At 40.6% G+C, this 19,581-nt stretch overlaps 1 protein-coding gene across 1 annotated transcript; it reads left to right on the top strand.

Moving 5' to 3' along the window:
• Positions 1-15,747, top strand: LOC129104864 (alpha-1,6-mannosylglycoprotein 6-beta-N-acetylglucosaminyltransferase A-like). The gene is made up of 18 exons (XM_054615724.1): positions 1-87; positions 242-326; positions 1,045-1,110; positions 1,394-1,579; positions 2,853-3,059; positions 3,600-3,676; positions 3,953-4,042; positions 4,191-4,253; positions 5,944-6,113; positions 6,235-6,363; positions 6,624-6,757; positions 6,876-7,009; positions 8,861-9,004; positions 9,954-10,100; positions 10,291-10,404; positions 10,548-10,622; positions 10,715-10,872; positions 15,546-15,747. The coding sequence occupies exons 1-18, from the start codon at positions 1-3 to the stop codon at positions 15,745-15,747; spliced, it is 2,268 nt and encodes a 755-aa protein (XP_054471699.1).
• The last annotated feature ends 3,834 nt before the right edge of the window (positions 15,748-19,581 follow it).

Genomic DNA, 19,581 nt, shown 5'->3' with positions numbered 1-19,581 from the left:
ATGAGGAAAGACACCTTTGGGAGGATCATTTTGATGCTACTTGGCTTGTGTTTCATCTGGTACCTGAGTTTGTCATATGTCTTCCTGGTCTGTATCACCATTCATTCATTAATTCATTCATTCATTCAGTCATTTAATCACCCAACTACACATCTTCTTATATTCACAATGGACAAAAATGCATCTTTTTTTTTAACCATAGCGTTTTGTTTTGTAACGTGCGTCTTCTCTGTCTTTTTAGAGCAACAGTGAACAGCTGGCCGCCAGCACGACCGGTCACAACAGACTGAGGCAGCATGACAAAGTGGAGACAAAAAGCCCTAAAGGTACAGACAGCACAGAGATAATGGGAGTCAGAAGTAAAAAAGACATAAAAAAAGGTTGTGATGGAGCAGCGCAAGGATTTAATTGAAGTATACATACTACTGTATACTAGCTCATGAAACGTGTCTCTTTGTGTAAGAACATAATCTCAGTGAGCGACACTCTTCTGTAGCCATTAAAGCACCAGTGTTGAGCACATATATATATATATATATATATATATATATATATGTGTGTATATATGTGTGTGTATATGTATGTATATATATGTATATAGGTATGTATATATATATATATGTATATATATGTTTGTATATATATATGTATATGTACGTATGTATATGTGTATATGTGTGGTGGGGAGTTTTTACCTGAGGGGGAACAGTAGGGGGGTAACTGTAGGTAGGCTATGCTTCCTCTTATGAGTGCAGTGCAGTGCGCCATACGAGCACGCTCACATGCACTGATGTGCACTAAAATCATATTTGGCCGGCACTGCTCCACTATAATCTAATATATGTTTATATAGAAAGAATTATTTTGCTGCTTTATGAATGCTCTGAATCCTGTATATTGCACTTTTAATAGTTTTTTTTTTTTAAAAGGACATTTCTTGTCACAACATCTGCTTCTTCTCTGTATTAATTCTTCCTTCTTTTCCTGCTCAACTCTGTCTGTCTTCTCTCTCCTTTTTTCACCCCATGCCCTTTTCTCTCATAGCAATGAGGAGGGGTATTATCAAGGTTGTGGATGATCTCCTGGACCTCGTAGAATCCTCTGACAATAGTGAGCAAACTTTCCAGACAAGAACTTTTTGCACAGGACAATACATTCCTATATCGCAGCTCCTAATAAATATCACATCATTTTCAGTGAAGAGGCACGACATCTAATGGAAATAGGAATGTCCTGGTAGTGTTGGCTAACTGAATTATTATTATACAACTATTATTAATAATTGTACAGTGAGCTGATTGCAACAGCAGCTTGTTTCAGATGCAAGCTCCTCGAAGATATGTTCAAAGCAGAGGGATGATTCCTCAGAATAACACTACAAACTCTCTCCTAGACTCTCCCCCGCCTCCCTCGAGGGACTACAAAGAAGAATTTCAGTCACTCCAGATTAAAATGGAGGAAGAAAAAGAGAAAGGACAGCTGAGGAATGAGATGACTGAGGACCTGCGCTCTGATAAACTCCAACTGCAGCAAGAGGTGGCTCACTTAAAGAAACTTCTGCAGCTACAGGAAGAAGCTGGTAAGTAAAAACTGGTAAAATTACTCTTGATCAAATTAAAAATTCTAACAGTATTCCCAGAGAAGCCAGTTTTAACAAAGAGAAAACAGACCATGACAATACAGTACAAAGCACGAAAGGCATAAATTCAGATGTGTTGATGTGAACAATTTATAGAGCAAAAACATTGGCCAGAAAACCCTTATTGGCTAGAAATAATAAGGAATAATTGTATTAATGTTATTGTTTTTCTCATTGTCAACAAGTCCAATGACAAGTCAAAAGATTTTTTAAATTTCCCAACCCTCTACTAAAGATTTATATCTTAACAAATGTGTCAAAGATATATAACTTGGTTTTCAAAAAAGTGCTTTCCCAAAACAGCAGGGGTTTAGTTCATTAAACATGAGTAAATGGTGCTGTTGTAAGGGACTATTTTCAGCGGTGGATTCAGACACATTTGGTGTTGTTATGAATTTACATCAGCAAGACGGCATAAGTGGAAGTGAGTCAGAATAAACTACGATGCCCAGGTTCACCATAATGAAGGAAGATGTCAGGGAATGTGGTGTGGCTCACTGTTGTGTTTTTAATAATATTTGGACAACAATGGAGCACTAATCTACAAACACCATACCTGATGAAAGATAAGTCATTGTGTATTTTGGTCTTTTCATGGGATTATTTTTTTCTGCTGCGCAAATACCCATTTATGGCACATTTCTCAGTTAATATCTTGTAATTATTGTAATTAAAATGTATTTTCAGTGAAGAAGCATTACATCTTCATTTCCTGGTAATATTTCCTGAATTTATTATTATATGACCAGAGGTGCAAGCTCGTCACCTTTCGGCGAAATTCGCCGTTTTTGATCCAAAATAGGTCATTTGTGTGATTCGTCCTCCAAGTAATCTGCGAAGGCAAGCTGTCATGAATCTAATATTTTTTTCAAGCTTGTTCGTTTGGCCAACCCATGTCATCATGACACGCAAGCTTTCGGCGGAGTTTAGCTGCTAATAAGTTACATATAACGTTAACATGCTGATATGAATACTTTGCACATGAACATCTTTGAAAAATGTTATTCCCCGGGGAGCATGCCCCAGACCCCCCTAGGGGGTTCGGATCCTTGTCACCTTTTTCATCCCTGATGAGTTTGCACCCCTGTACATGAGTATTGATTGTATAGTGTTGCTGATGGCTTTAACAGCTCTTTCCAGATGCAAGTTTCTTGAACACATTTCAAAGCAGAGGGATAAATACTCACATTAGCACTGCATCTCTCTCTCTAAGTCTCTCCCCCGCCTCCCTTGGGGGACTACAAAGAAGAATTGCATTCCCTCCAGATTAAAATGGAGGCAGAAAAAGAGAAAGAAAAACTGAAGGATGAGATGATTAAGAACCTGCGCTCTGATAAACTCCAACTGCAGCATCAGGTGTCTTTTGTGGAGAAACTCCTGAAGCCAAAGGAAGAGAAGGAAGAGAAGAAAGTCAAAACTGGTAAACATACTCTTCATCAAATTAAGAATGGTAAATATATGTCACTGAACATGATGAACTTACAGGAGGAAAAGACACACAGTACACATGCTTTAATTTCTAAAACAATATATTAAAACAGTCTGAATGTGCTTGCTCTGCAGGGCAGAGTTTCAGAGCTATTTGGTAAGAATGGATCATTTGCTATGCAGCCCATGCTCACTATTTCATAGACCCAGAGAAACAGGTTGCACTGTTTATCCTTAGTTTGCTTCTGCAAAAGCTTCAGCATTAAGTACGTTTGTGGAAACATGAGGGTTGTCTTCCTCAACATTTTTTTTATCACAACCTCCAATGAATGAATGCCTTTATTATTACATTTACATTATCAGCATTTATTCACACTTCATTAATACATCATGCAGCAGGAACATAAAACAATCTCCTCCAGTCCTTCTTCTAATGATATCTCTAATTGGACTAACTAATCAAAATAAATGCATTTAAATTATTAGAGCATATATGAACAAGCAAGTGTGCTGTTATTCGTGTGTTTTGTAGATGAACAAATCAAAGGGGATGAAAATTGCCCACTGCCACCCTTGGATGGATACCCACACTGTAAGGACACAATTAAGGTAACAAATGACTTAATAATTCTCAAAGCAACCTATCACTGACACCCCTTTATTAAAGATAATACAGTTACATGTTGTCAGAATTCTTTGAAAAACATCAGTTTCTCTGTGTTTATTGATGTATTGCAAAGAGGTAAAACTATGGAAGATACTGCAGCAAATCCAGCTCTTGGAAAGTTTATGTTAACGTTGTGTTATACTTGGACCGTGTAAAGCAGTTTGTTGATAATGATCATGTACTTGTTTTTTGATTATGGCAAACTGTTCTTTTTCCAGGTGATGGAAGATATATGGAGGACTGATCCTTGCTACAGCAGTTATGGGGTGAATGGGTCTCTGTGCTCCATCCTTATCTACCTGAGTGAGGTACCTGAGTGGTTTTAAGCTGTCATATCACACAGTAACACTGGTCGGTGAAGACGCCCTCCCACTTTTTCAATTCTGCAAATGCAAAAGGATGATAAAGTGTATGGGTTGTGTAACTGCCCCCTCTTTCCTTCTGTGTTGTGATAAGGTAGAGACTTGGTGTCCAGGGCTTCCTGGCCGGGTGATTCCTGTAGTAGTTGAAAACCCAGAGGTACAGTAAAGGCAAAGGCTATTGTGTTATTGTGGATAGCAAAATAAATGTATCTAACCAGTGCTGAAAGAGACACAACTCTGGTAAAGCAGGCTTTACCAGAGTTGTGTCTCTTTCAGCTGAGAGCTGTGGAACACACCCTGATACTGCACCACTGACTTATAATTCTTTCTATAGTTCACTGTCAAACTGATTTTCCAAATAAGTTGCCTACATAACCAAGGTTACTTGGTAACACTACTACAATAGGTGTAGACTCGGACCCCACAGTATATATGGCAGCTCACGTCTATCGTATATCATCTTCAGTGAGTGGCGTGGAAGCATTAGTCCCTATTAAGTAAAGGGTAACTAGGGTTACAATATCGTAACCATTGTGCCAACTCACAGGATCCACTCTCTACTTGACTCTGAAGGCACAGTGGATGGCATGGGTGGAATGCACACCCTAACCTTGATATTACACCCACCCAACCACACTGAAGTAACCCCGCCACTGCTTGGGTCGAAACTTGTGCAGAGATGGGCTTATCATCGCTATGTGTGGTCGTCGTCGAGGCACTTGAAGCAGGGGTTGTGAAGATCCGTCACGGCAATGAAGCCAGAATGTGATGGGCATTGATGAGGTTCTTTTAGCAGCAACTCCATCCGTGGAGATGAAAAGTCAGTGGGAAAAATTGCAGTTTGCTGAACAGTCGGCTACGCAAGTTTTCCAATGGACAAATGAGTGACTGTTGGAGGGTATTACCCATTGAGTCCAATAGAGGGCAAAACCTGTGTGAATTAGAACCTGATGGTTAAAGTGTAACTAAAATGCTCGGAGTGGCATTCATGGTCCAAAAAAGTCACATTTTCAAACTGAATGCTGACCTGTGTTTGCCTTATTTTTCCAGGAAGGTCCCCCTACCACTGAACCTGCAGTGGTTAGGGAAAGTCTAACAGATCTGTATCCATCTCTGCAAAAGAGAGTCGAATTCCGTTGGATTGAGCAAAGAATTCGCAGTATGGATAATATTTGGGTCGAAGCTGGACGCTCTCTCTCAGCCAAATACAACATCACAGGGAGGAAAGCTAAACGGGTAATGTATACCTCCCCATTGCTTGATTGGAATACTAGTTGACAGTTTGCTTACCCCTCCACCCCTAGATATTATTTTTATGCCTTGTGTTCTCGCATGGCACATATGGAGTTTATATGAATGATGGGGGGGGGGGGTTTTTGATAATGATGCACATGGAATGGACACGTTTTCATTTCTTTTTAGACAAGGCTTTTAGGCTGGCTTTTTAGGCCTCCCTTCCTCCTTAAATTAGGTTCTCATTTCAGTGAAACTAAATTAAAAAAAAAAGACGTGCCTTCCATAATAGGGTACTTAATTCGTCTATGCAGGAAATGAGCCATCAGATGAAACCCCTCTATTCTTAGATGTCCAAAAGGCTTTTTATATGATACAATATTACTTTGAAATCTTAAAAAACATGATTTGCTTTTGGATCTATGCTCGACAGGTGGGCAAAATAATCTCAACAATTAATGTGGTCTCAGTTCACTCGATTAAATAACAGTATTTGAACTGTATCAGAATAAGAAGAATTACATTGGCTGAATTATGGCGTAAACTGACTTTAATAAAAAGGAGATAGAACATTGGTTGTTGCATCTTGTCAATGGAGTTTTACAATTTCCCAGATTCTGGTGCATCCTGGAGCACTGACAAAAGAATCAGGTTTTAAAATAACAGACAGTGCCTTTAATGGGGGCCCCCTTGGGGAACTAGTCCAGTGGAGTGACCTCATCTCCACACTATACATCCTGGGTCACCATCTTAACCTCACTGTCACCATACCCGACCTCAAGCTGTGAGTATGCACACAAAATGAGCCTTTTGCATACACCAACATTCATTTTCACTCATTTCAATTATATTAACTCAATTTATGTCTATCCATACCTCTGTTTTATCTCTCTATCTCTCTCTAGTTTTCTAGGGGCTCAGATAGGTGGCTGCCCAACTCCTCATTTACATGTTGAAGCAAACCTGATCTATACAGACATTATCGGTTTTAAACAGATAAAGACAGTACTGCAGGCTTCTTGGATCAAATACAGGTGAGTCCAGTATCAGGATCCTGGTGCTGATATTATTTTAAAGTATTTGTGATTTGTATGAGAGTGAGTCTTTGTGCACATATGTGTGTGCAACCCCATCACCAGAAAACCATGTTGGCATGAGCATGCTGGCACTCCACACAGGGTGTAATGTTCAGGTGTTTTCAGGTGTTTTTCGTGTGTCCAGTGTCCAGGGTGTACATATTCTGCATTTTGCCCTCAATAATGTGTTAAACTGGGTACCTGTGTTTGTTGATTAGGTGTAAGTTTCGTATCTTGGACACTTTCGGCACGGAGCCAGACTTCAATCATGTAGCCTGGGCCAAAAAGCACAACTTCATGAGTCCATTTGGCAGCCTGAACATGATCCCAACGCAGTTCTACACCATGTTCCGTATGTTTCTGCTTCTTTTTTCTTTTCCAACAGCCAATTGTGTGATTTACATAATTGCTTGATCTGAGACCGACAAAAATATTATCTTATTAAATGTGCATTCTCTCACTGTGAGCAGCTCATACACCAGACAACACATTCCTGGGCTTTGTGGTACAGCACCAGCTGAGCGCTGAAGAAACTGAGCGGCTAAAGTCTACCAAAAGGCAAAACAGAGCACTTGTGTATGGCAAGAGGGCCACGTTTTGGGAGGTAACAATGGACTGACATCATATTATTGTTATAGTATTCTATAAACATTTTTTCAGCAGTATTTATTTGAGAAGGTATTAAAGACGTATACAGGTCCTTAATGCCGTATATAGTTAGGTGTGGCTGAAGAGGGGAAAAAACTTTTCAAAACAGAAAGTTGTGCAATTACCAAATATGAAATGGAGAGGAAATGATGAAGGCACTTTTTTTGTATTTTTTCAACATTAAGGAGCAGAGTTTTATTATTATTTTTTTCCATTTAAAATGCCTATTTCAGGGGTCTTCAACGTTTTTCAGGCCAAGGACCCCCAAACTGATAGAGCACTATATATATTGTATAAAATTGTGTTTTATATTAAACTGGGCCTAGTGCCATATATAAACATTACATTACATTACAGTCATTTAGCAGACGCTTTTCTCCAAAGCGACTTACAGTCAGTAGTATGTTACATATCATTCACCCATTCACACACTGATGACAGGCTACCATCAAGGTGCCACCATCAGACTCTAACTAACATTCATCATCAGTCCACACCGATGGCCTTCAGGAGCAACTTGGGGTTAAGTGTCTTGCCCAAGGACACATCGACTGCCGAAGCCGGGTATTGAACCACCGACCCTCTGATTGAAGAACTACCTTGCTCTCCGCTACGCCACAGCCACCACATACCCTGTTATTGTGCATTAAATGCTAAGCTATTCAAATAATACACAGGTTCATATATTCATGTTTTTATTTTAAACATGTGCAAGGTACAGTGAGTAGGGTGGCTGTGCCACTGCCATTCATAAACACACCTTGTCAACTGATACCAATGCCAATATCAACATTGTCTGTCAATTGCATGATAATCATGCATACAAGCTATCAAAAGGGGCGGCTGTGGCGTAGTGGAGAGCAAGGTAGTTCTCCAATCAGAGGATCGGTGGTTCGATACCCGGCTTCGGCAGTCGATGTGTCCTTGGGCAAGACACTTAACCCCAAGTTGCTCCTGAAGGCCATCGGTGTGGACTGATGATGAATGTTAGTTAGAGTCTGATGGTGGCACCTTGATGGTAGCCTGTCATCAGTGTGTGAATGGGTGAATGATATGTAACATACTACTGACTGTAAGTCGCTTTGGATAAAAGCGTCTGCTAAATGACTGTAAAAAAAAAAAAATTCATGTTGGGGTTTTTTTAAACATACATTTAGTGGGACAGTTTTTTTTGCCAGGAATATATTGCACAAGGATTCGTGGGTGAAGTAAATGTTTTTTCATAAACATAATATTGCAGCGTGAGTCCTTGTGTCTGGGATCCTAGTCAGCTGGGGACTGAAGAGGCTCTCGGCCAATCACGGGGAACCTGACAGAGCCAGCACGTAACATGCGGCCTCGTGATTGGCTCAGTGGCGATAGGGGCGGGGCCTCCTCTTTGAGTGACAGGTCCAGGCCGGTCTCTCTCTGTGGGTGGAGCGGTGCCCGGCTGGAGAGTCTGTGTGATGAATGATAACATATTCTGCCTCCATTTATCCACTCCTACAACATGTTGGATTCATGTTGATGTGTACTTAAAGACATTTACATGTGTGGGGAAAAAATGGGGCGAAAAAAATGTAAAAAAAATACGAAAAATTGTCTAATCAACCAAAAATGTCACGACCCCTGTTGACCTCTGGCCTATTCCACCTGGTTTAACCTTTTGGTTGTTAGTTGGATTAGTCTGTGGGGCTTTATGGTCTGCTGGATCCCCTTTTTATTCAGACATCCCCATTAAACACACACTTGCCAATGGACAGTAGTTTATAGTGCCTTTGTCCATTGACATCCATTGACTTTCGCTTTCCTCTGCTGTTGAACGCAGGGTAAAGGAGAATACCTGGAGGTTCTCCACAAGCACCTGGAGATCCATGGGACGGCGGACCGCACCGATAGGATCCCATCATATGTGATAAACCACGGCATAGTCAGAGGCACCGAGGTGCAGGTCCTGTTGAGACAGAGCAAGGTGAGCGTGTCTCCATTACATGATCCTGGTTGACTTCTGAATTACTTGTTCCTCATCATAAAGCCCACTGCTGTACGTGTAGAACATGATAATAGTACTTATTCTACGTTACTACTTATTAAAATCCCTATATGTAGTATATAGTTAGGAGTAAGAAAGACAACCAATTGTCTTTGTGTAATCTGCTATTAATTTGTGTAGAAAGTAAAACAATACTGTACCTTGTTTTATTGAATTGAATTACGTGTTTTACATGAATGTGTTTGTATGTAATGGTGTACAATATATAAATGGATGGAGATCCAAATAAAGTAACAAATCCAAAAAGGAGCGCTGTCTAAAAAGTACTGTCAACATCATATATAATGTAAATCTGCTATATTTAACCATCAACTGAGATCCAACATAGACATGATGTAAGCAGCATTGCACTTTTTTATTTATGCATTTTATATTAAGCAACATTTTATGTACTATGTGAATTCAAAATCATTCAAAACAACAAAAGATTATAAGATAAGATAAGATAAGATAATCCTTTATTAGTCGCAGCAGGGAAATTTGCAGGCTTACAGCAGCATAGAGTAAAGTGCACACAAGAGACATAGTAAAAGAAAGATTAAAGATAAAAAAAAAGTATTATAAATAAGTAATAAAAAACAGTAGAAAATCAACAATAACTGAAATATTAAATTTACAGACAGAAAATTCTATCTTTATCTTTATTATTCATTAACTTTTAGTTTTTGTGGGCTCACACAACATTTTAATGACAACCCTCTCTGCTCATGCTGTGAGAACACTGAGCTGAATCCCGAGTTTAATGTCCTGGTGTTGGCAGAATCCGTGTGATGACAGTAAAGCAGTGCATGTGGAAACGTTCCCCATTGCCTATGATGGTTATGGTGTTCTAAACTTCTTTTTTTTTGTTATCTGTGGTCCGTTGTAGGTTTTTGTTGGATTGTCGTTCCCATATGAAGGCCCCGCCCCGTTGGAGGCCATAGCCAACGGCTGTGCTTTCCTGAACCCCAGGCTACACCCTCCGCAGAGTAGCCTGAACTCAAAGTTTTTCAAGGGAAAGCCCAACATCAGAGAGGTCAGGCTTCATAATCAAAACTGAGGCACTTACCATGATCTGATAGTTCAACGAATTTAAACGTGTAAAACTTAACACACACTGTACAGAAATCAGTTTCAACCTCAAACGGATGAACAATAAGAAATTAAATAATGATCTAGTTGATCAAACAGGCAATGCAATCTACTGTTGTGTGTTTGTACTGCAGGTGACATCCCAGCATCCTTATGCCGAGGCAATAGGAGAGCCCTACGTGTGGATGGTAGACATGCACAATTCCACAGATGTGGAGAGAGCTCTCACTGCTATCCTCAATAAGACTGCAAGTACCTTTTAAAATACGGTGACAAATCTACCTTTTTCCCCAAAGAACACTGTGAAAATACAGACAACGATCAGCTTAATGAATACAGAGCTGCAATTTTTCTCTATCTATAATGGTATTTTTTTGCATGTACATTCCAGATTGAGCCCTACCTTCCATATGAGTTCTCCTGCGAAGGGATGCTCCAGAGGGTCAACATCCTGATTGAGAAACAGGTTGGAGGAATGTTGGTTTTAGGGATTGGAAAAGGGTCTGATTTTTTTTTTTTATTAGAGAGGGACTCATGTCGATCTCATCTTTACCTCAGGACTTATGTAAAAGCACAGGGAGCTGGCCCCCCCTGAGCGCGCTCCAGGTTGTGAAGGCAGGGGCGGACACTTCCTGTAAACAGGCGTGCCAGAAGGCGGGGCTTATCTGTGAACCTGCATTCTTCCCAAATCTCAACAGCGCCAACAATCTTGCCACGTGAGTGCTCACATGTTCATTTGCATAGACATGAATTCAGTCACATGAATCCTAATTTGTGTTCATGTTTTTTATTGTGGGGTTTATAAACATGGTTTAAAATGTCGGAAAATCTTCGGTTTACTCACTGTGTTACGGATTTAAAGTTCTAACTGGAGTTCTAACTGGAGCCTGGACCAACACTGGACCATATAAAACGCAACAGGGGTTTGTCCTCGTCCAAAAGGCGTACCTGATGGAACATACCTTTGATATCTCCACAGATGGCAATTGTGTGTTGCCGGAATCTGAGTAGAACCCCGAGGAGAGAAGGACCCAGTGTTGGTCCTGGCAAAATACATTTATTTAGGTTCTGTCCCATGTATTCACAGGAGCAGTCAAATACTCTGACTCTAACTCTTTTTGTTGTTATGTTCAACAATGTGATGTGGGAAATACCAAGTTTCCTGTGGTTGGTCTACCTGCTCATTGGGAATTCTTTGAACAAAGCCAGACTGCACGAGCTTAATCAGTTCCTCTCTGTATTCATCAGCCAGTTTGGGATCGTTAGATAGGCATCTTTCTGTAGCACAGAGTCGGGGCAGAACAGCTTCCTTTGGAGCCTGAAAGGTGGAAATGTTGGGAGCTCGTAGTAGTGTAGCGCATGACACCAACTATATCTACTCTACTACTTATTCGTAGTAGTTTGTAGCACTTATTATATTCGTATTAGTCTGTTGCAATTATTGTTTTCGTAGTAATTTGCCTCTGCACTATACTTTTGCTCTGGTTTATGCTCTTAGATGCTTGTTTAAGAAAGGAGATGCACTGATGACTTCTGGTGACTAGTAGTTCTCTTGAATACCTATGTTGAATACACTTCCTGTAAGTCGCTTTGGATAAAAGCGTCTGCTAAATGACTGTAATGTAATGTAATGTAAATGTAATGTACTCTTACTGTCTTGGAGTGGAGTAGAGTGAGAGCGAGCTTGTCTTGCTTTGACGTTGTGGCTGTCTTTTCGTTGATGTAGGGCAAGGTGTCAATCTGGTGTCTTTCAACATTCCTTAGCAATTCGCTTTTGAAGCAGGTAAGCTTGAAGGTGATAGTGTGCTGGGTTTGGAAGAAGCTGGCTGGCCCTTGGAGAGCCCATCCTAGCCTTGTGTGTACTGCCCATGAGTATTGGCTCTGTGGCTGTGATGAGATGAGCATAGTCCGAGCCGATGAGGACAAGAGGGCATGCATGGTCAACAGACTGTATTGAAATACCTCTGAGATGTTGATATTGTTCTTGGAGCTGCTTTACATGGTATGTGTGCTCTGAGAGGCCAAGATTTTCTGCAATGAATGCTCCATTGATCACATGCCTTTCAGTTGGCTGGTTGATAGGGTAAATTTCAAAGGATATAGACGCTCCATCTAATTGCACAATATCCTGTCTCACTGTGCGCAATGAGATGGTCTCAGGCCGAGTTGGAAGGCCCAAACGCTGAACAGCCTGGGGAAGCAGAATAGATCCATCTGCGCCATCATCAAGTACTGCACGGGTTTCAATGATCCTTTCTCCATTGTAGAGACATACATTAACAATTTTCAACATGACTTTATGGGAGCGATTAGGTTTGTCCATGTAAAGGAGCTCTGAGGGAGAGGAAGTATACATCACAGTGGCTGATTTGTTTGCATTTGCCACATGGAGAAGGGTCAGGTGAAGCTCGTTACAGTTGTTACATGGCCTCTTTAAGGTGCATTTGTCTATTTTGTGTATTCTACCACATTTATTGGATCTCCCCTTCTCTTTGATCCATTCCTTAATGTCGTTCTTGGATAGTTTTCTGAATTCTGTGCATGCACAAAGGAAACGGTCTCTAACATTACAGTAGGGACAGTAAGGCTTATTAACATTTACCTTTCCTTCGGTGTAGGCTCTTGGTGTGCTATCTCTCTCAGATGCTGTCGATAGGTAGACAGAGGAGACTTGTCTGGAGGGCTGCCGTTCCTTCCTAGGTTGTTGTCTTTCCTGTTTGTGGAGCTCGACAGCTCTCTCTGATATGCGTTTGGCTCTTGACTTTTTCTGTAGCCAGGTCGAAAGGTCAAGGAGGGAGTACGTTTGGTTTGCCTGCCCAGTCAGAATGCCACGATTAATACAGTGTTCAACAAATCCATCTCTATACTGCACAGGGAGTTTACTGAGGAGTCTGTCGACATGAGAGCCACATCTTAGTTCAGACCCGTTAGGGCCCTCCAGGGACAGCAACATTCCAACCAGAGCATGAACAGAAAGGGAAAAATCATCGAAGGCTTCTACATCACCAATGCGGATAATGGGGGAATTCAATATTGCTCCAATCTCACTCTGAACAAGAAGCCTTGGCTGACCATATTTCTCCTGAAGTGCTAGGAGAGCAGTGGAATATGGTGTTGTATCATGCATGATGAATTTGTTTGCTCCTGGGTGCTTAAGGTGCTCTAAGAGAACCTGGTATTTATATTGCTCAGTTAGATGGGGATGATTGTCAAGGAGGTTATCCAGAGCCATTTTAAGGAGGGCAAAATCATTCTCTCAGCCAGTCTTAAACACCGGAAGTGAAGGTCTTGGGATTCCATAAGCAGAGGCTATGAACAGATCCATGACATTGGGTGTTTGAGAATGTGGGTAGACAGATTGTGGCTGCTGGGATGACATGACTTGCATTGGAGGAAGAGTACCAGTGAAAGTGGGTTGTCCATGGCCAGGCATCGATGCTACATAACTAGGGGCTTGGACAGTGACCGGAGATGCAGGTACACGGTGAAAAGGCAGGGAAGAAGGTATTACCTTGGCAGATGTATGGTGACTGAAGGAGGGTAAAGTCTGGGCAGACACATGGGAAATAGATAACAGTGGCGCTTGAGCAGTGGCTACAGGGGGCAAAGAGTGAGCCTGGACAGGCCCTAAGCTCTGCTGTATTGTTTGGGGCATAGGAAGTGTCTGAGAGGCTCTAAGTAGTCCTCCGGGAGTTAAAGCAGAATGAGAATGAGAGTCAGCATACATCAGGTTTGGGGGGGCAGGAGTGAATATCCTGGAGGGAGGCAGATCAAAAAAGGAAGAGGTAGCTCCATTCCCATGATGAGATGAGGGAATAGGAGCAGAGGCTCCAGCAAAGTCTTCGTCTTCAGAGAGATTCTGTCTAATAAAACTCGAAACTAGCTGGGCCGACTCAAGCTCTTGTTCTTTGATACGAATGCGTCAGTTCATATCAACCTGTCTGACAATTCTCTCTCTCTCCTTGTGTGCATCTTCTTGTCTATGCTGAGCTGCTCTGGCTTTCTCATCAATTGATTTACATTGCTCATCAAGCTCCGTATCTTCTTGTCTTTGTCTTCGAAGCTCCTCCGGTTGATCCCTCCTTTATTTCTCCTCGAGAATGCTGACTTGGAGATCACTTAAATTAGAAGCATGGCTGCTCCTGGAACCCCTACTAACATGAGAGTGTGTAGGGAGACTAGAGGCTGACTTAGTGTAATGAGTCCTCTTACTGTAAGAACTACGTGAGCCATGGGATCGTGAAATGGTCTTCTGCTGTGACTCAGGGGGGCACCTATCTCGTTTAGGTCTAGCCCCTGGTTCATGGCTGATTGGCTTTGTGAGGGTTTTAGCAGGTGGAGATGGCCTAGGTGTGGTTTGTGACAATTCTGGGGTAGCCTCTTCCATGTAGAGGTGGGTTGAGTCAATTACACCTTGGGATTCATCCATGTTCCTAACTGAAGGAGCCTTAACTTCAGTAGTGGCCTCATCTGTAGGCATAATGCCGTCAGTCTCTGAATCAGCCATTTTAGGTCACTGTGCGGAGTGTGGCTCAGTTTCCGGCTCGAAGGACCATTTGTTACGGATTTAAAGTTCTAACTGGAGCCACAAACCACCAGGAAACAAGGTTGCAGTCACTTATGCCGTTTATTTTGCCAGGAAGTTATTTTGAAGGTTATTGCCGATCATGGTTCCATGGTTCTACACAAAGAAAGAAAGAGATTACAACATCTTGTTCAAGTCATCTTACAAGTAAATTAGATTCTAAGATGATCCGTTCATCATCTGAAATATGTCATAAATCCAATAATATAAATAAATTGCTACTTACATTGAAGGTAATTCAAAAGACACATGGAACACAGACACAGGTTCTACCATAAGTGTAGTGAACACCACTTGGTGCCTCTTGTGGAGAGGAGGGCCAAACAGCCTGCAGTTTCTAACAGCCCGACTCTAGTGTCCTTGGTTAATATACTGAACCCTAAAATTGACCCAAAAAGCTGAAATTGGTTAATGAGTGTGTGTATTAAGTTAAATCCTGAATGGTAGTTTGGCTCGTTGCATGGCAGCCTGTATGTGTGTATGAATAGGGTAAATGTTGACTTGCACAATCTGTAATTGCATGTCCATTCACCATGACAGCTTTATGTATCAACCGTTAAGTCAACGTACGTTTGTCAATCTTTAATTTATCACACTGGACACGGATAGTGTCATCATTGCCCGGGAGTTACCTCAGCATTATTGTCAAACAGTCTGTGCTCCTGAGCGACAGTCAGTGCATTTAAATCCACTGCTTGATTTATAGTTGAAATTCTCCAACACCATAAGAATGACATACTTTATGACATCACAATTTGATACACAAGTGCTGACGATTATTATTTTTTTTCTTTCTTTTTCCAGCCACAACGTAGATTGTCAAACATCAGAGCTCTCTGACAGCAACTTGGTGTTTCCGGCCTACAACAGCAGCAGTAAACACTGTGTGTTCCAGTCCGACCCTTTGCTCTTCAGCTGCGTGAGATCAGACCAGTCCTTGATCCGCATCTGCCCCTGTAGAGACTATATTAAGCAACAGATAGCATTATGCAAAGCATGTATCTAAGTCTTGGATAAAAAACAAACCACTCTTTCAATAAACTGTATTCATGTGGCCTTTACACAACATTTCCTGACCCATGACTAGAGCTTTTCTAAAGGTTTCCTTACAATGGCACAAACACCAAGGTGTCATGACTAAGGAAGTAAATTACACTGGAACACGTTCCCCTACCTTTCCTCAACATTTCTCTGGTGCAGAATTAATTAAAAGATATATTCTAGTCCTCATGTAGTCCGCAAACCATTTAGGCACTCATTCACTTCTCCTAAGCGCTCAATTTGCCAACTAATAGGGGTGAGAATTAGTCTGCAATGCCATGATCCAGACACAATAATGCAGCCGATTCTTATCTGATAATGATCGTAACGCTCCGGGGCTTTTCACAGTTTCCTGTGAATCACACAAAAGGGGATGAATGCCAATTTTCCAGCCATCTCATGGAGGTGCTCTTACTGTACATTATCTTTCCAATGCAGCGAGAGGGCAGGAACTGAGATGATGAAGCAAAAGTGGGAAATAGAATCATGGCAGGTGAGAGAACACGCTGAGGTGAGAAACACTTTTTAATCATAAAATGTAAAGGGCCCTTTCACAGATGTGGACAAGGCCAGCCGTGCTGTTACTTAGCAACCGTAAACAATGTAATGGAGATGATGAGATGAGTTAGCAGTAAGCCTCACTGACTAAACTATAAACAAAGACAAAACAAAGACACGATTTTCCGTGACCATAAATACCTCACAGACGCTTTGTTGGATGATGTGTCTGTGTCAGTTTGGCTTAACTTCACCTCCACATAGCTAATGTAGACTGATATTTACAGAAGAAAGAAAATATTTCTATAGAATATCTTAGGAATTAGTAGTAACTAGTTACTAGTAGAAGTAACTATTGTTGGTTAGGTAAAGTAAGGTAGATTAAATAATCAAGATACTTTTAAGATGGGAATGGTTTGTAAAAAAGCACTCCTTTTCTCAAGAAGATAAAGCAGCAAGAAGAAGCTGCTCTTAAACTTTCCCACACATGACTTCAAATCTGGACGTTGATGCTGAAGGGTGATCTTCATGGCAGTTTCTGTCCATCTGCAGGCTGTAAACCTGGCCCTCCTGTGTTGTCTAATGTGCAATGCAGCTCCGACTGGCGATGCACCAACGTGCTGAAGATTTATTTCAGCAATTATTGAGAGCAAGATACTCTTATATGAAAGACATTTTAAACTGGAAGAGGTGCCTTAATGACCCCTGCTGCTACGAAGGGGTGAGTGATAATGTGATTCAGCATCCTGCTGAGGGAGATGAAGACGAGGAAGAACGCTTTAAGACGAACCTCAACGAAGAAGACAACCAGGTAGCGAAGACATCAGAGCAAGCCGAATCAACTGCCACTGAGCGAGAGATGGAAGAGTGTGATTCAAGAAACTACAATCATCCAACCAGATGCAGAGGCCTAAAGAGGAACAGCCACCATTCCATGCAGCTTTACCTCCAATCTGCCCATCAGAGCCGCCGGTGAAATAATATTATTCCCAGATGTAAACAACTTTGATGTTCCTAGGCCAAATAAGTTTTAGTCACGTAATAAAATAATCTTAGATAGAAATATCTTCGACTTAAAGATCTAAATATAATTTAAATTAGAACTTATATAAAGGTGCTTCTCAATCTTCACTGGTGCTTCTCAAACTCTCAGCTGCTGAACAGAGCAAAAGAATCATTCGGACAAAGTTTTATGTAAAACGTCAATCGACAAATTTAATTTATCAGTTAATGATATGAGTCACCGATTCATTCATTTTATTTGTTTATCTGTATTCATTGTATTTTTCATATAATCTTCATTTTTTTCCATTTATGTTTTTTATTCTATCATTTATTCATTTATTTTCTGTTTAACAGTTCAGTTATGTAGTTAGTCTAACAAATATTTCATTTATAAAGAACTTGATCATTTGATTTGTGTGTATATGAAATAATAGGTCACTGTACACCTTGACAAGAACTCCGTAGCAACCCTGCGATTAGAATTTAATTGATTAAAATCCTATGTTAGTTAAACTGATGGTGGTAAGTCCAGGTGCCATATTTTTTTTACACTAATGTATGGGTTTATAAATCAAAACAGAGTTATTGATACTAGTTACATATTGTGATATCAATTCATTATTCTTTATTAAATCTGCTAACAGCAACAACGCTTCCAAACCTTCCATGACAATTGTGTGGTTGAAAAGATTAAAAAAAGATAACATGTCTCAACATTAAGCTGGACAAAACTTTATTTTTCAATAAAACTTTACCTCATAGTTCCTTTACATAAATAAACAATGTTTTTACATCATCTTGTTACCACTGATGTCATTACTGTACAAACAGACAAATGATATATTCTGTTACAGTCAAATTTATTGGAAATTCAATTACATTTTACCGTGTGTGTTATGTTTTGTACATGTGTGTGTGTGTGTGTGTGTGTGTGTGTGTGTGTGTGTGTGGCTGCAATGCACTGAAGCTGTGAGGGTTTGTACACGCCCATGCAAAGCAGACTAGCAACAGAGAAGAGGGAAGTATTGCTTAATTGCTTAATAATTTTGTGAAATGAAGTCAAATGAACGGTAGAGTATAATTTAATGAAAAACAAATTAAATGAAAAGTCAGAAGAGAGGACGGATGCTTTCGATGGTTTGGCACAGTTCATCAAGGTGCAGAATTTGACACGTTTCTGAGTTATTTAAATGGAAAAAATGGGTTACACCTGGAAGGGTCATCATAACAGGCAGGTTCAAAATGGTATTTTTGTTGGGGGGGGGTATTCAGCTGCTACACTGACCCAACAGTGGGTGCAGCAGCTTCAAGGATCACCCATTACTAAGGTGTGGAAGGTTTTGGCCAGAGCCGCAATCACAGCATTGGGCCTAAATTTAATGTAGCGTGAACGTGCACAAGAAAAAGTGGCATGAAAATAAAAGAAAGTGCAAAGAGGAGAGGTAGAAAGGATTTCGTTGCCAAGATATCAGTAGTATCCAGTTCATCTGAACACATAATAGTTAACCATATGAGCAGTGGAGCCGCTAAAGCGTACTTTTACTAAGAGTAACGATGAGTTTGTTCTGTGCCTGTTGTGGTGTTTGTTAGCATGTAAACACTGTGCTTTGCTTGTAAAAGTCATCGTAGAGATTGTCTTCTATGCATCAGAGGGGAAACATTACAAATCAGTGTGCTGTTGGTGAGTCTTAGCGGTGTGAGCTGAATCACACCTACGGTTTATATAATATTCACACAATGAAACTAAAGATAACAATTAAAGAATTTTTGCACCTTGTCCAGTATGTTAACTGAGAGTTGATAATTACAGTGTAGAGTGGATGTAGGCACGTCCAGGATCGCTGCCCAAGGCTGTCTTCAGCCCAGGGATAAATTTAGACTCTCTCCCTTGGATCTAGTGCACTGAATACTAATTACATCTCTTGTCACGTGGCTGTCTGCCACAAGGGGGCACACCGGCACTCTGGATCCACATTTACAGGAAGAAACCAGGCCACAGTCATGTAGCAGTTTACCTCACGTTAAATGGTGAAAATGTATTTTTGATCATGGGTAGCAGCTCATTCAATATGTGTTTGTGTCTGTTTTTGTGTGCCTTTAGATGCCAATTTATTACTTGTATCAATTAATTTTAAATTTTGTTCATCCTAATAGATTTGTATAAAATCAATCCATGAATTGAACTCAGTTTCATGAATCTAATTTCATTAAATCCATACAATTCCTTAGTGTTTATATCTGTAGTGTTTCTCTAAAAATGCTCCGGCTAATTATATGTCTGAGCTTGTAATCCCGA

This window comes from Anoplopoma fimbria, chromosome 16, assembly GCF_027596085.1.
Source record: "Anoplopoma fimbria isolate UVic2021 breed Golden Eagle Sablefish chromosome 16, Afim_UVic_2022, whole genome shotgun sequence".
Classification (NCBI taxonomy): Eukaryota; Metazoa; Chordata; class Actinopteri; order Perciformes; family Anoplopomatidae; genus Anoplopoma; species Anoplopoma fimbria.
Note: the sequence above shows the minus strand (reverse complement) of the source record. Positions and strands in the feature narration are given on the sequence as shown.

What these genes read in the sequence shown, in the direction of transcription:
- LOC129104864 (XM_054615724.1), top strand. Translation starts at nt 1, where the DNA reads ATGAGGAAAGACACCTTTGGGAGGATCATTTTGATGCTACTTGGCTTG. An exon ending in CGTAGAATCCTCTGACAATA is followed by an intron (nt 1,111 to 1,393) that starts GTGAGCAAACTT and finishes ACTCTCTCCTAG; the next exon opens with ACTCTCCCCCGCCTCCCTCG. An exon ending in GCAGCTACAGGAAGAAGCTG is followed by an intron (nt 1,580 to 2,852) that starts GTAAGTAAAAAC and finishes TCTCTCTCTAAG; the next exon opens with TCTCTCCCCCGCCTCCCTTG.